The sequence below is a fragment of the Hippichthys cyanospilos genome, chromosome 9, assembly GCF_059441005.1.
Source record: "Hippichthys cyanospilos isolate Australia breed blue-spotted pipefish chromosome 9, RoL_Hcya_1.0, whole genome shotgun sequence".
NCBI lineage: Eukaryota > Metazoa > Chordata > Actinopteri > Syngnathiformes > Syngnathidae > Hippichthys > Hippichthys cyanospilos.
The window spans coordinates 1,038,460-1,053,259 of NC_142377.1; the positions used below are offsets into that span (position 1 = coordinate 1,038,460).

The 14,800-nt window shown below is 40.8% G+C and overlaps 2 protein-coding genes across 17 annotated transcripts in view; one reads left to right on the top strand and one right to left on the bottom strand.

Annotated features, from left to right (window-relative positions):
• LOC148417576 (uncharacterized) overlaps window positions 1–6,442 on the bottom strand; it is a 41,412-nt gene extending 34,970 nt beyond the window's left edge. For all 11 annotated transcript variants that reach the window (XR_015866623.1, XR_015866621.1, XR_015866617.1 and 8 more), the window contains exon 1: window positions 6,282–6,442. The gene's annotated coding sequence lies outside the window, so the exon portion shown is untranslated. The remainder of the gene's footprint in view (window positions 1–6,281) is intronic.
• Window positions 1–14,800, top strand: part of phf2 (PHD finger protein 2) — a 275,649-nt gene that overhangs the window by 150,484 nt on the left and 110,365 nt on the right. For all 6 annotated transcript variants that reach the window (XR_015866616.1, XM_088423749.1, XM_088423750.1 and 3 more), the window contains 3 exons: window positions 3,199–3,377; window positions 4,148–4,215; window positions 9,806–9,978. Coding sequence is in view for 5 of the 6 variants with exons in the window: in XM_088423749.1 (XP_088279875.1) it covers window positions 3,199–3,377; window positions 4,148–4,215; window positions 9,806–9,978 (420 nt within the window). In the remaining variant the exon portion in view is untranslated. The remainder of the gene's footprint in view (window positions 1–3,198; window positions 3,378–4,147; window positions 4,216–9,805; window positions 9,979–14,800) is intronic.

Genomic DNA, 14,800 nt, shown 5'->3' on the forward strand with positions numbered 1-14,800 from the left:
AAGGGGCACAAATGACAAAAAAAAACAAAACAAAAAAAACAAAAGTTTCTGTTCTGAGTGTTAATTCAACGCAGAATTATGAAATGATTCGAAAAGGTGCCATTCATAACATTTTAAAATATAGGTTTACAAAAGTAACGAATAAGAGTCTACACGTGTAAAATGTTTATTTCTTATTTTATTCATTTTCTTATATCTATGTTTGTGTATCAGAAATGTTTTTTTATGCAGAAATTGGTTTGTATGCCACGTTCATAAGATAATTATAGATTTGTTCTTTTTTTTTTTTAGGGAGGGGGTTAAGAACACCTACAAGAGAATCATCATGATGAGTAAAGTTTCAAAAACTAGAGGGGAGACTAAACTAGTTTTCGTACATCTTTGTTCTCTTTTTAAACATGTAAACTGTACTCAACTGTGATATCTATTGGTAATCCTTTTTAATCATTTTATATGTTCCATAAATTATATCAATCTATCACGTAACATGAGCTTTACAAGGGGTTCTCAAACTTTTAACTTTAAAATTTAATCCAACCATAATGTCCTTTTTATTCAGTAAAATATTTAATTTGACATGTACTGTATATTTGTATGATTAGTACAAGTGTGGCAAAGCATTCAGTGTCAAGACATTCTGAAAGATATTTTGTCGATAAGAAGTGAAATGATAACTTGAGCAGACTGGTCAGAGCTGTCCTTCCCAGCGCATACCAAACATTTTTTCACTGCAAGTGGTGCATTCATTTTCATGGCAAAGCATTTCTTCATTGCAAACAGTTATATTGATTGTAGCAAATGAATAATCACTATTTTTACAACTATCCTGTAATCAACTCTTTTTAAACGTGAGCCTGAGCAGAAACACAGTTCCCAGGCTGCAGATGACAGCATGACACTTGCCCATTTGTCGAGCCCATTTCACACCACAGGAACACTTCTGCTGTACCCAGGTAGTTTGTGTTCCCCTTTCTGTTCACACCGAAAAACCTTTCGGGTCTGCAGGGTTCCCCTAAGTATCTACCAGGAACCATAAAAAGTTCCTAGTTGGGACTAAGATCTTTGGCTACGTACCAGGGTAGCTCGACGAGGTCGTGTTGTGCTAACTAACGCTGATTGGTTGGTTGACCTTGGGGGGGTGTTGTTTAGGCATCAGCATCCGCCATTACGCTTTGTTTTCACTGTGGCCAATTTAATATTTATTATTTAAATAATGGAAGGAGCGAAAATAGATATATGGTTGCATGCATTGGAACAGACTCCACTGAGTATTTACTGGGAACAGGCTATCCAAGTATTTACTGGGAACAGGCTATTTGTTTCAAATGCTCAAAAAGGCAAGTTGCTGACAGAACGCCCACCATGACCGAGCGCTTCTGTGATGCAGAGCTTATTTTTTTATTTATTTTTTTTTATATACATGGACAGAACACGGGCTGAAGCAGATTTACATCCCAGCAATCAGAAACCTGCTACAGTTGGTGTTCAGTCAGTGTATTTTTTTTTTTTTTGTAGTTCTTTGTTGTAAACAATACGTGCAGGGGGGGGGGGGGGGCACGGAAGCACCCGTCTGTGGATGTCCTAGTCTCTCCTAATACAAGTAGACACAGAGTTGAAGCACCCGTGGAAGTGCTCACTGGCGCCCGCCTTCAACAAGCACTTCGGTGGAGCCTCCTGACATCTCCTCCTTCGCGGAGGGTTAACCCCAAAAAGAACACACCAATCACATACCAACTCCAGCGGGCCCACGTCTGATCGAAGCAGACATATGTCAGGGATCAAAATCGCACACACACGCACTTGCTGGTGCATGTGTTAGCCAAGCACTTCCGTGTCCTTCGGCAAGCTCTCCACAACGCCCATGAAAAGAGTACGGACCGAGCACAAGCTGCAGTGGGCCCACACCCGCCTATTGTTGTCAGTACAAATGGTGCTTTTCACCGTGTACTTTTAACAGGCTTCTGGTCACAAAGCACTCGCTGGAAGTGCATGAGTACTCGATTTACCCGCTAATCTTAGCTTTGTTGATAGCTTGAACAGCTCAAATAACATGTCAATTTATTAGTATCAAGCTAACAGAGATGCATATAAATATAGAAAAATCGAATTAGGCTCTATTCTCATGCACTGTGGGTCAGCTTCTTTAGTTCATCATTCTGCTCGTTTGTCATTCACCTTTTTAGGTAGCGCCACTTGTTAGACAGGATGGAGAGTGCAGTTTCTCCCCCTTGCCTCACGTCATCAGTCCAATTTGAATACGCTAACCCCTCAGCTGTCCCTTGGTATAAATGCAAACCCATGAGCTGCTGACCAGGGAATTCTGACCTGGAACACCCGCGACCAAAAACTCAGATTTCCTGGACTATTTGGTGTGAAAGGGGGTAATTTTCATAAGTGTAGTAGACTCTACCCTCACTGTGACAGAGGAGTTTTTAGTGTTAAATCTAATGCATGGCACAAGTATAGGACATGATCTGTATGGCGGTGGCAAGAATCCTCAACTTCGGGTCTTCTCGGAGAGCTAAAGTACCGTATTGTTAATGATAGGTGAGGGTAAAGGGTTATTGTCATGTGGGTTATATGGGCAGTGTTTGAGTAGTATTTGAGTAGTGGTTATTATTTCTTTAAAGAAAAATTTTGCTTTTGCCATTTTCCAGAGAAGATAACTGATGATGCCTTGAATAATACTACTTCATTCATTTAATGTGCATGTTTTGGGACATTTTATATGCAGGAATTTTTGTCTTTTGTGCCTGTTGAAAATCAAAAAGTACTGATCGATCCATTAAAAAAATACTGACTTATTCTTCTGATCCAAACATATAGTAATATACAATGAACGTTCTGTCAGTCCGGCCCTCGACTTGTAGTTAATTTTTCCTTTGGCCGTCCTGTCCATTTGACTTATCCACCTTTTAGGACAAGTGAAAAAAGGAATAAGTCATGAACAGCCTCTACAATGTGTGTGGGCATGCATGCCTAAAAATATGACTGTGAAGACTAAAATGGCATATCAGAACACCAGTGTTTGAAGAACTCTTCTAAACAAATTCAATATTTTTTGCTCAGTAGCTAAATTTGAATGGTAAAGGGGATATTTTTAAAATTTGGCTTTGATCTTGGATTCAGCCAAATTTAGCATTAAGTGAGTAAGTGCCTAGCAAATCACCTCCTCTTATTCCTGTCTTTCCTATTTAGTTCAAAAGCAATGAAAGCACAGACAGATACTCATATGTTTGGGAAACTACAAAACCTAAAAGAGGACAAATCCAAGCCAATAAGAGATGAGTATGAATATGTCTCTGATGAGGGAGAACTGAAGATTGATGAATTTCCGATACGACGCAAAATTAACACCATAAAGAGAGACACCACCTGTGAGTATTTTGTCATGAGTCTTCAAGTTACAATTGATTAACCAAATATTATTATTATTGGAGAACTTAAACTAACATTTTAACCATGCAGTTAACTAAAATCAACATATGTTGATCAAAAAAAAAAAAAATCAACACACTTATAATAATTTCCAGGTGAAGTTGTTGCCTGCACCGCAAGAAATTTCACCCATTTAAAATTACTGTATTTTCCGCACTATAAGGCGCACCGGATTATAAGGCGCACCCTCAATGACATATTTTAAAACCTTTTCCATTTTTAAGGCGCATCCTCAATTAATGACATATTTTAAAACTTTTTCAATCACAATATAGTAATACTCAAAGTAATAACTCAAATGACTCTAAACTATCAAAAGCATAATAACTCATTGTCAATATGACCAAGCTTGTTCAACTGTAAACACACTAAAGAAACAGCTAAAGCTTACTTTATCAGTTCACTCCCCATCTACGAATCCCACTCTCAATATTGACCCATATATAAGGCGCACCTGATAAGGCGCACCATCAGCTTTGTAAAAAAAATTAAGGCTTTTAGGTGCGCCTTATAGTGCGGAAAATACGTTACCTTTGGATTTAAGGTCTTACATGGCAATTCCAAGGTACTTTTATAGCATGATGACAGTTTAAAAAAATGTCACAGCCAATCAATCCATTGACTTCTTTGTGATCATAAATAAAGAAACATAACGAAAACAAAAAATGATATGCAGTAGCTGTTTTTAATTATGGTTATTGTTTTTCAGTTTTGTCAAAAACCAGAGAGCCAATCCCGCAAACCAAAACAACAACAACAAAGCCCTTGGCGACAAAGGTATGTATAATAGCTACATATCTTCAGAAGTTATCATTTTACATTGTATTGACGATCTGGAAATATAATGTGATTTGTTACTTGCTCTGGCTAAAAGGTCCAGTTTGGTAAATGACAATCATAGACTGAGCAGTAAATCATATTGATTTTGAGATTTCTCCAACAATAAGCTCCTCAAAGGCCAAATCCTCACTGAGCTGCGGGCATTTCCAAACCTAAGGAATGTTTAAATTTGCCAAACTATGAGGTTGTTATCTGTTTCATTTTGCAACTACAATGAGACATTTTGTCAGTTTTATGACCATAATGTATTCATTTTTTAGTTTGTATTGGTTTTGTAAATGGATACAGAACATACATTCAGTTTCTATTTGTGTGGTTTTAGAAAATGCATAAAAAAAACAAAAAAACTTGGAGGTTGGTTGGCTGAACCATGTCTTCATAATTATCCTTGATGAACTTGTTGACATAGGCTCTTTTGCTCTGAGTGTCCTGGAATATGTCCAAAAGTGGAATGGTAAAACATGGGGTGAACTTTGAAAAATAAATAAATGCAAATCGGCTAATAACTCTTTGTTCGAGATGATGTCCATGCATAACTCGTCTTCCTCCTTTTCACCGTGAAACCATGGTCAAGGACCGGAAAATAAGGTGCTTTTAGAAATTTGTTTCATCTATGGACTATTACACTGTGCAGAAACTCAGTGTCCTTCAGAAATTGAGTGCCGTGAAAACGCAGTGTGGGTAGGCACACTGTGCTTTGACTAGAAACAGCTGAGCGTCAGCGGTACAACAGCCAAGTTCATTTGGAAATCATCTAAAGACTGCAATATGCCAAACAGAATGGTATTACAAGTCAGGGTGCAAAATATTAAAGTATTTCCTGAGACTTCTGGAGGCTCATTGCAAAGCATAACTCAAATAATCATTAGATAGTAGGTATACAGCAGTTTAATCACATAATACAGTTCTAAATGTGTCTTCTGCAGTTCCGAAGCTGTGACATTACAAAAGCCTTGTGAAAAAGGATTTTTACATTTTTTTTCATAGTGTTAGCACCTTCTTTTGTAAGTTTACCTGTATGCCATTCAAATATGTTACTTAACCTGTATGGCAGAGCCTGATTTTAGGCTCCAATAACATCGCGTCCCACTGTTGAACAGAGTAACTTCATCTGCAATCCTACTTGCTTTGTAAGGTTTGGAAACGCTCGGGTTGCATAATTATAACCTAGTTTTTAGTCAAACTATGGCTGACAACTTTCTAGGAATTACATGTGCATGTCTTAACCTTACTTCTGCACAACACATTTGATGGTTCTATTGATAAATCAAGAAATTCCACAAATTAACCTTGATAAAGCCCGTAAGTAATTGAAAATCTTTGCAGGCGACCAGCTCTTGAAGCTCATTGAGAGAATGCCTAGAGTGTGCAAAGCATTAATCAGAGGGGTGGTTATTTTGAAGATACTTTAATACAAAAAAAAAACTCTTTATAGTTTTCACTTTCTTTTTTTTAAGTACATAAGTTCATAGTTTTGTTGTCATTCGTGAGAATCTACAAATGGAAACAGTCGTGAAAATTCTGAAATCCCACTGAATGAGAGAGAGATTTCAAAGTGTTGGCCTGTACATATTGTTAGATTGTGCACATTTAATTTTAACAGTTTGCGGGCCTAGTTGTATAATGCTATTTCCACACCTTGATGAAATAATCCTGCGCGTTCGTGTATGAGATGGGATAAATTCACACATGCACACGTTTACTGCGTGAGCCACACCAGGGGAGGGGAGGGGAGCGAGCTTGCTGTGCAATTTACTGTAGATCCGTAAAGAAGGGCAATGCTGAGAACTTTCACTTTTCTGGGATATGACAGAGCCAATATTTTCACCGACAGTACCTTTATTCTTTGCGGCAATACTCACCTGCCAAAAATAAAAGTTTCATTGTTGCAATCAAGTGGCCGAAACTGTGCTAAATATTATGCTGACAATGCTGCGCTATCGTTAGCTTAGCACAGTAACTACGGTTCAAAAGTTGTTAAGTGAAGCAAACGCTGTACATACCAGTTGTCCCAAGTTCTCGCTTCCGCCTTTCTACTAGCCAGGTGAGTGCTCTTGCTTGGCTCTGTTTTGTATTGAAAGCTCAGCTGGCCGTGTTGGATCGCTCCTGGTGACCGCAAAGTGGCCGCCATGATTCATTCCTGCCCCCTGCGTGAGCTGTTGAATGTTCCCGAAGTTGATTGGCTGTGGCGACGCGAAACGCCGAAAAAGTAAAAAAAAAAATTAACTTCACGCGAAAGGCGAATTCGCTTCTCGTGACCGCGCGCGGCCATTCGCGTCACTCCATTCGTGTCAATCGCTTCGCCCGATGTGCATTCGCGCCCAGTCACGCGAACTCCATTGACTACAATATAAAACTCTCCGCTTTTTCGCCTCGTTTGCGTTCGGTGGGCACGTACCATTAAACCAAATAATCTCCAAAACATTATTTCGGGTGCAGCCCACGCAGCCCGATACCAGTTGATGCACGGACCGGTACGGGTCTGGGTTGGGGACCGTTGCTTTGGAGGACATTAATAAAGATTTTGTATAATATATAAAAATACACATCCCTACAGTAAGTAGTAACATATTAATAATATAATCATTATTTTTAATAGATATGATGAAAACCTGTGCACACTGACCAATCAGTCCAGGCAAAGCACCTCCCATAACAAAATAGTGAGCCAAAACCTACTGGGAAAGTTTTAAAATGTATGTAATAATGTAATGTAAATATTATGTTTTGATCACTCCTCAACATGATTTCATGCAAATTTATTAATGATTACATGACCACATGTTAGTGACAAATTCACCACTTTCATCTGTCGCAGAGACAAGATCACACTATCTTTGTGCAATAAAAAAAAAAAGTCCTCCCCTGCTCCATACTTGAAGACATATAGCTTCTCTATTTTTACCTTAGACAAGTCATCCATTTTCTGTTTTTCAATCAATCATCTATATATTCTACACTTAACACACTGGAAAATAGGACATGACTCCGGCAGATACAGTAGATGGATGCATGGATGAATGGATATAGCAGTGATATATATATCAGTGGCGGTCCGTGCATTTCACACGTAGGCCTTCAGTGATTGAACCTCTCATGCACGCACACATGCATTTCAGGGCTACGCAGGCTATTTTTCAGAGCATTTAAACATCAATAAATCCGCAATACCAATTAAAACTTATCATTCGACGTGCCAAAATTTAGAATAAGTAATAATAATTTCAAATTATATGTCCACGAAGTGTTGTAAAGTCCCTGAAGGGTATGCAAGCTTAAACAAGATTGTATGCTAAATTACAAATGGCAATTTCATATAACCCCTAACCCTAACCCTTTGGGCATGGTGAGTTGCATGGAGGAAGGAAGGGGACCCCAAAAATGCAAGAAAAATGAGAAATGTGACTAATAAAAGGAAGTCTTAACAAGGAAATGAGGCTGGACCGAACCAGAAAGCAAAACTGGACAAAACGAACTCAAGACAGGTGAACCACATCAAAAGTAACGAGAACGCAGAGAATAAAGGCAGATGCGAGTGGAACAGAAACTTGAACAAAACCCCACAGACTCACAACAACCAAACCCAACCAAACATGACAATTCAAGGTTCAACACTTTTAAAAACCTCAGTGGGCATTTCCAGGAATTGTAAGTAGGGTTGTCCCGATACCGATACTGGTATCGGTATTCGCCCCATTACTAGCGTATTTTATGTACTTGTACTTGTCCACCCGATACTACTACGTCATCAACATACTGCCGTGCTGTGTGCGACACGTGCTAGATCAGTGGTTCGGTGAGTCGGTCTCAGGGTTTCGGTGGAGCCTCCGCCACAGATTTTTTTTTTTTTTTTGCCTCCGCCGCAGAGGTCTACTCCTCGGTCTAGTCTGCAGTTAGTTGTCACAGTCATTGAAAGCGTCCTGCTGTGAGATTCCTACCAGTCCTACTGAGCTAAGGTAACGATAGCGCAGCATTTTTAGCACAATAATAAGTGTCACCCCCGGTCGACAATATAAATGTAAGGTTTCGCTTTGAGAGCGCTGCATAAGCAGCGCTTCTCAGTCAGCACTCAGTCTTGTCAGCACGGTCTCGCTCGGCCATTGAGAGATTGCGATAGCAATAGAGTTGGGAAATAACCCCCACATTTGTGTTGCTGCTGAAAAAGTTAAGTACTTAAATTAAGTACTTAAATGTCAGTACTCGTACTCGTACTCGGTATGCAAAAAAGTGGTATCGGGACATCCCCAATTGTAAGGTGTCACTGAAACTTGCTAGGGAAAGTATGCTTAGAATTTAACATCAAAACTCAGACCCCAACTAAGGCCCTAAGAGAAAGACTTGACCAAGCAGGGGCGACTGTGTCAAGGTCTAGCATTGGGTAGCCCAGGAAGACAACCCTGCAGAATTCAGCTAACTTGTGTCACCAGGCTGTATGAAATCTGCCCAAGGCCTTCACAATCAACAGGTGCGGGCGTTTGTGCAATGTGAGTGAACAGGCACATAAAGTTGCAATATCCAATCTAATCACAAGGTGGTGACAGTAAGGCCAGTAAGGCTCACATTCAATGTGCATGTACACACTTCTTGTGATTGGATACTCAACATGGGAGGCAGTTTGCTCAAGCAAGTTTGGCCGTTTGACTGTGACAATCCCTGAGTCGTGTGCTTCTGTAGAGCGGTTATTCGCTAATGAAATTAAAACATATGACAGAAAATAATTGATTGCTGGAACTAAAAACAAATAGGCAAACTGTGCAAGCAAGTCATTGAAGTCTTCTTGAAGAAAGAAAGAAAAATTGATTTTGGGTTGAATTAAATGTTTTGGGCGGCAGCCGTTTTGGTGCATTTTATTTATGTATTTTATTGTTTTTAATATGCTGTTGTAATGGTTATTTCTTCATATTCAGTTAATGATAAATTCTGTATTTACCACAGCGCTAAATATTCCAGTGTATTTTAGTTTGTTGCCCTCGGGGCCTGTTTGGATGTTGCACTTTCCGTTTAATCCTCGCGTGAACGTTACGTCATGAAGTGAAGGAAAATAAATGCCGGCTGATTCGACAAAGTTGCTCATTTTTTCATCAGCCTATTTTTCTGTGAAAGTGACTTTTGACAAAATTTGGACTTCTTTCCCCTTATGTATATAGCCATCGAGGAGTGTTTTGCTGTAGACATGTACGGGCCTTATGACATTTTTCGTTTGAGTAGTCATGTAAATATTGTATCATATGACGGTTTTTTTATTCGTTATTGTGTATGATTTATAGTTTGACTGTGACAAATTAATAAATGTAATCTGTATTGTTGCATGTTTTTAAACTGGAGGGAGTGACAACTTTTTATTTTTAAGTTTTGACAGAATCACGTATAGTGATATCTCATCACTGAGATAGGATGACACATTCACATGCAACATTCTGAGAAGGCTTAGCCTTGCAAAAAATAAAACATTCTGTATCCAAATACCAACATATTCAATACAATATCTAAATCTTTACTTACTTGATTTTCTTTATTCTACAATCAGAGGGGTCATTCTTCAGATGAAGAAACTCTTCATATAGACACAGAAGCCCAGCCTGAGGGTAAATGCTGCACTTTGAACACAAAAATAAATAAAAAAAGCTCCAGTGCAGCAGGTATCCTTGACTTGCTGCAGGCCAGCAAGCAAGTGGGTGGAATTGACTACATCACTAACAGGTAGGTAGACTTTGCATTTTTTTTTCCTGCTGCTCTCTGCTACTTAACTTGGTCTTTGTTAACCTGTGTACCTTTTACACTTGACTTCCTAATCTTGGAAGTAGCCTCCTATTACAAATATGGACTACGTTTGATTATTTACTGTAGAGTTCGAAAGTGGACTATGAACGTTCTGTTTTTAGTCTTACGAGCAGACTGCTGACTGTCCACTATTGGTAAAGTATTTGCTTATATATCTTACCTATATCATTGTATCAGGGGTGTCCAAATACACCCTTTTTTCCATTCTGACATGTTATTCCTTGTTTTATTCCGCCTGTTTTTTTACGCGTTTCTACTCATTCCCAGTTCATCTGATTCATACCGTTCCAATTTCATATTATTCCAATGTGTGACGACTGCTTACATTTTTCTCATTCCAAATATTTACAGATTTCCCACAATTCCTTGTTTGCCACACCAAAAATCCCATTCACTTAACATTGGGTGATTATACATTTCTTATTTACAGCTTTTACATTTCATATTTTCACTATTTAGCTTATTCGTTTCGCCTTAGGGATCATTCCCATCATTTCAGTAATTCATAAATTCCAATATCCAATATTTTCCCAATTAATCGTGCGACGACTGCTTCCATTTTTCTCATTCCAAATATTTACAGATTTTCCACAATTCCCTGTTTTCCACGCTAAAAATCCCATTTCGTATTTATAGCTTTCACATTTCATATTTTCACTATTTAGCTTATTCATCTCACCTTAGGGATCGTTCCCATCATTCCAGTAATTCCAATATTTTCCCATAATTCCATATTTTTCACCCTTTCATATTTCACAATTCATTTTCAATGGGAGGATTCCCCATTCATTCCCGGTGGGAGATTTAACATTTCACATTTTGAGCTTTCCCATTTCACATTCATACTATTTAACTCTTTCATTTCACCTCATGGATGATTCCCATATTCCAATAATTCATACATTTTAATATTTCCCATGATTCCATATTTTCACTTCAATATTCCAAAATTCATATCCATTGGGAGATTTAACATTTCACGTTTTGAGCTTTCCCACTACGCATTGACAACATTTAACATATTCATTTCGCCCTAGGGACAATTTCCATAATTCAAATAATCCATTAATATTAATGATTCCCCATAATTCCATATTTTTCACATAGAATCATTCATAGTTCATTCCCAATGGCATATTTAACATTTCACATTTGAAGCTTCTCCATTTCACATATCCATCCGTCATTCCTTTCATTTTCATCATTACTAATACTCACACATTCCAATAAATAACATAACGATAATCCTCATTCATTCCCACTGTTCTTGTAGCCTTTCTTCTTCGCCATTACTCGTCCAATATACACCGTCCCAACTTTAATCGATTCCCTCGATTCCTGCCATTCAATGGGTGTATCCATTTTTGTCTTCCCACAATTCAAAATTTTCCGACAATTCCACTTTTTTCAGATTTTCCCTTGTATCTTCTACATTATTTGGCCTATTCAAACCATTTCAACCTTGTAATATTCAGAATACTTCATATTTTCAAGCTATTCAAACATTCCACCATTTAATGCCTTTCCCTTCATTGTTTTTGTTTTCACAATTTATTCAGGAATTTTCTAGTTTTCTGTATGAAATAGAGGAAACTTTATACTAAACAAACAATAAATAATAGTCGGCAAAAGTATGAGAAAAGAGTTTTGCTTTTTGTGATTTTTGCCTTTTGTCACAATCTGACCTGCGTCTGATGCACAAGCTCCAAAAAATCTCAAACTTTTCAAACTATTAGAATCAGAGACTGAACATCTTTCATGTAATATTTTTCTTTTACACATGTAGCACCACAAAGTGGCAGCAAACAATGTCCCTTTTTATGTTTTTATGTATTGTGCCAACCTCAGGCACAATCGACACACTTATTTGGCAGTTTTATTCATCGACATGCACACACAGCCACACACAGCTAAAAAAGATAATATCGTAGGAATGAAGTTGAAGCAAAATATAACTGTATAACAAAGCAGTGCCATCCGTTGGACAAACTTGAAAATTACGTCATTACAACCCTCCCACTTAGTTTTCAATTCCATCAAAATCATGTTTAATATTATTACAGAGGTGTTCTCTTTCTCACCAATAATGTTAAGTAAGCATTGCAAGCAAGCATCGTCCATGCTGTGGAACAATGGTTAACAAACGAACTTGAGGCAATTGGGATGAAGATTATCTTTTGCAAATCTGGGACAATTCTCCTCAGTCCGAAATGGGTGGAGTGTTCCTCTCCAGTTCAGTGATGAGATGCTTCTTCAAGTGGAGGAGTTTGAGTGACTTGGGGTCTTGTTCGCGAGTAGGGGCAGAATTGAGTGGGAGATTGACAGGTCTGCTGTGATGCAGACTTTGTATCATTATGTCGTGGTGAAGAAGGAGCTGAGCCTAAGGGTGTCACAAACCGATCTGTCACAAAGTCATCGGTCCAGCTACTCATTGCCCAACACATCACACCGGCTCATCCCTCCTGCCAATCATTGCCCGACACATCTCACCGGCTCACCCCTCTGGCCATTGTGCCCTGAACAGCGCCGGTTGCCATGATCCACCACCCAGTAGAAAGCCCGGCCCTTTCCATTCGCAATCTGCCGATCGTCTCCATGCGTCCAGCAGAGCCTTCCAGCAATACTTCAGACCAGACTATCCGTCCTGCCGAAATAAGCCCCCTGCTCGAGGTCCCGTCCTATTCGCCTCCTCTCTGATCCGTCTGCCTGCCGAGTCCCCTCTTCTCCAACACAGAGAGTCCCGCCACCGTGGTCCGTCCTCATCTGCCTTCACCCCTGCAAGTACCATTCAGCAAATAATCATTCTGTCCTTACCTTCACTTACCCGTGTGTGCTTTTGGGTCCTCCATCTCGGAGCCGTTACAGTACGATCTGGCTGAACGTAATTGTCCCAGCACATCAAGCCGCCACTCCGCCGTCATCACGCACCTCCCCCGAGCCCCAGGCTGGAATCCCGTAACGTTATGACAACAAACATGAAACGTGCGAACCCTTCCTGACAAACTGCTCCTTGCTGTTTGGCCTCAGCCGAGGATGTTCACCTCAAAGCAAGCCATGGTAGTATTCGCGATTAATCACCTCTCAGTTCGCGCCAGCCTGTGGGGCACAGCAGAGTGGAGGCAACATACCCCCGCTTGTGTCTCCTTCCAATCCCTCGCAGCAGAGATCCAGAAGGTCTTTGGAATTAGTTATACCGGCGGCCAATTGGGTCGAGGCCTCCTTGAGCTACAACAAGGCGAAAGGTCAGTGGCTGATTACGCCCTAGATATCCGCACCAGAGCCAGCCAGAATCGCTGAAACACCCCAGCGCTCGTGGACGCGTTCCTGAATGGGCTTTCCAGTCGACTTAAAGATGAGTTAGTGTCCCACGAGCTTCCCCTAACTCTAGACGCAATAATCAACCTGGCCATTCGTATTGACATCCGTCTGCGGCACTGACGGTGCGAGCGAGAGAGGGAGGCACAGGAGCGAGGAGCACCCTCTGGCGTGGTGGACTCCCCACCAGCCTATGACGTTGGTGCCGTTTCCGGGGGAAAGCGGGCCCATGCGGCTTGGGCGTGCCTCCCTGACGAACGACGCCGCCGCACTGAAGGCCTGTGCCTGTATTGCGGAGGAAAGGGCCACTATGTGGCCACATGCCCAGTCAAAGCCATGGCCCAGCCGCAAGCAAGGGGATACGGTTGGGACAAGCTCTCTCAGCCAAGACGTCTGCTTCAGGTTCGGTTAGTTTTGCCCGATTGCACGCATCTATTGGAAGCCCTGGTGAATTCTGGGGCGGATGCCAACTTTGTCAGCAGAAAATTGTTGAGTCAGCCTGGTCTAAAAAACAATCCCCTGCCGAAACCTTCGAGTTTCTCCAAGGGGTTTCTTACTTCACCAAGCCGGCTCTTCGCAACACCTACCATTTGTTTCGCATCAGAGAAGGGGATGAGTGGAAGACAGCACTCCCTTTGGACTTACGAATGCCCCTGAACTGTTCCAAGCCCTCATCAATGATGTTCTGCGAGACATGTTGGACCGATATGTCTTTGTATATTAGGAAGACATCTTGGTGTTTTCTTGGACGCAAGAGTAGCACGTGCAGCATGTTTGCTCCGTCTTACGTCTGTTGGGAAACTCCCAGTACGTTAAAGCTGAAAAATGTGAGTTCCATTCCGCCTCTGTTTCCTTCCGGGGGTACATCATTTTCCAGAACCACATTGGCATGGACCCAGCTAAGGTCGCAGCAGTCACCTCATGGCCAGTACCGGACACCAGAAAACAGCTACAACATTTCCTTGACTTTGCACATTTCTACAGGAGGTTCATCAGGAACTTTAGCACCATAGCCCGGCCTCTCACGTCTCTAACCAGCATCAAAACAAAGTTGCAATGGACGCCCGCGGCCAAGGAGGCCCTCTAGGCACTGAAGAATTGCTTCACTTCGGCTACCATTCTCCTGATGCCTGACCCAGAACTGCAATTTGTGGTAGAGTTGGATGCTTCGGAAGTTTGGATCGGAGCTGTTCTTTCTCAGCGGTCTGCAAAAGATCGGGTCAAATGACCGGGCAAAGAGCCTTATACAATCCTTCCTCTGTCTTGTATGGTCGGCCTTCTTACCTTGGCGATAGAGGAGAGCATCAAGTCTGCAGTTAGGAACCAGCCCACACCCAGCGCCTGTCCACCTAGATGCCTTCCAGTCCCTGACTCTCTCCAGTCCAAGGTGTCGCAATGGGCTCATTCTACCAAACTTCTCTGCCAC